The following is a 1,566-nucleotide window of genomic DNA, read 5'->3' on the forward strand; positions in this document are numbered from 1 at the left end:
TCTAGAAAGAGGCCTACATGTAAAGTGATGTTGTAATAATTTATATGAGTGAATAATTAGTATCAGTCTCCTTTCTGACACTTAGAAATTCTCATATATTCAGAAGCCGGTAGAGGTGAACTAACCAAATGTCACAATCAGTATCATCCTCAAACTCTGTTTAAGTTTCTGATCATTAATACTGGTACTTAAAAACATTTTATATTTGCTGAAAACTGTTATTAAAATTTACCTTCCTGCTATGAGAATTTAGTGTAATAAAAATCATGAAAAACAATAGGTAAAAAAATAGTATTTTAAGAATATTTTTAGAAAACCCGTCAAACAACTGCAAATACAGCTGATTTTTAAGTGTCTACTTTTGAACTATGTTTCTTTTTTGTTTGTCTTTGTTTAAGTGAATCACTTATAAAGAAGCAAGGGAGTACCAGTTCTAAGATTTATTCTTGTCCATTACATTGAGGACCTCATCCAAAAGTGAAGGTCCCAAGTCAAGTTGTAATGAGAGAAGAGAGCCTGCAAGATCTGAAAGGGATTCTTCTGACTTAGTCTTTGTCTTGGTTAGTTCACATGAAAGTCGACTGTCATCAAATAAATCAACTGTTTGCCAATCAGTGCATCGTTCAGAAAAGCTGGATGAGTGACTGTCTCTACCATTAGTAAAATGTGAAGAAGAACCATTTCGCTCCCATATGTCATCTTTGTATGTTTCTCCATCCTCCATCTGGTTACCTTTTTCCTGCAATTTTTCTTCTATTACTGGCTCACAGCTAAGCCTAGGATTTCTTGATGACCTGGTGGATTCTTGCTTTGAATTAAATGTCACTGGTGACAATAAGGGCAACGTAAGGGCTTGAGAACCCCCAATGGCAGGAAGGGAAATAGCATTTTTGAGCACTGGTGATGGAGTTTCTGTAAACATGGATTCAGAAGTGCTGTTTGCCCTTAAGAACTCATTGTGGCCACCAGACTGGCTTCTGCTTTCTCCTTCATTTCCAGGCAATAGCTCATAGTTGCCCTGCAAAAAGGAAATGTCTCCAAAAACATCATGTTGTCCCTCTTTTCCAATATGTATGGTATGACGAAAATCTCCAAGTGGTGGACTGATCATATCAGGAGATAAGATATCCCTTAGTTTGAATTTCTTCCCTTTCTTATTGTTAGCAGCTTTCAAGTAGATGGGTGTCTTGGCTGGCATCTTCTTATAGTTTCTGAGAGAGGAAGTTAAAAAAAAAAAAAAGGAAGTGGAGAAGAAGCCTCTTACAAAGTCAGTTATTCTTGGGAGATCTTCAGCGTTATCAATGTTATATCATCATCCTGAACCACTCTTGCACAGGAAGTCCTTTTCTTCTGATGCAGAGAACTGTGGGGTACGTGAAGGTGAATGTCTCCCACTGCAGATCTTTCCAAGGTAGAACACAAGTTTCGAGTCAGTTAGCAACCAACTGCCCTGCTACTTCCAGAGCTTGAGAAAACCTGCATGGGATACAAAAATCAGGTGATCATTAATTTATTTTTCATGGTTCACTCAGTCTTGTTTCTACCAAAAAAAAAAAAAAATACTAT

At 37.2% G+C, this 1,566-nt stretch overlaps 1 protein-coding gene across 1 annotated transcript; it reads right to left on the minus strand.

Moving 5' to 3' along the window:
* Positions 1-297: 297 nt before the first annotated feature.
* Positions 298-1,343, minus strand: CDC42EP3 (CDC42 effector protein 3). Its single transcript, XM_074579885.1, has one exon. It carries the CDS (start codon positions 1,196-1,198, stop codon positions 434-436), a length of 765 nt encoding a protein of 254 aa, XP_074435986.1. The 5' UTR covers positions 1,199-1,343; the 3' UTR covers positions 298-433.
* Positions 1,344-1,566: the final 223 nt, after the last annotated feature.

This window comes from Larus michahellis, chromosome 3 (genome assembly GCF_964199755.1).
Source record: "Larus michahellis chromosome 3, bLarMic1.1, whole genome shotgun sequence".
NCBI lineage: Eukaryota > Metazoa > Chordata > Aves > Charadriiformes > Laridae > Larus > Larus michahellis.

Bases quoted from the DNA above. Each gene is read 5' to 3' on its own strand.
- CDC42EP3 (XM_074579885.1), bottom strand. From the start codon at position 1,198: ATGCCAGCCAAGACACCCATCTACTTGAAAGCTGCTAACAATAAGAAA.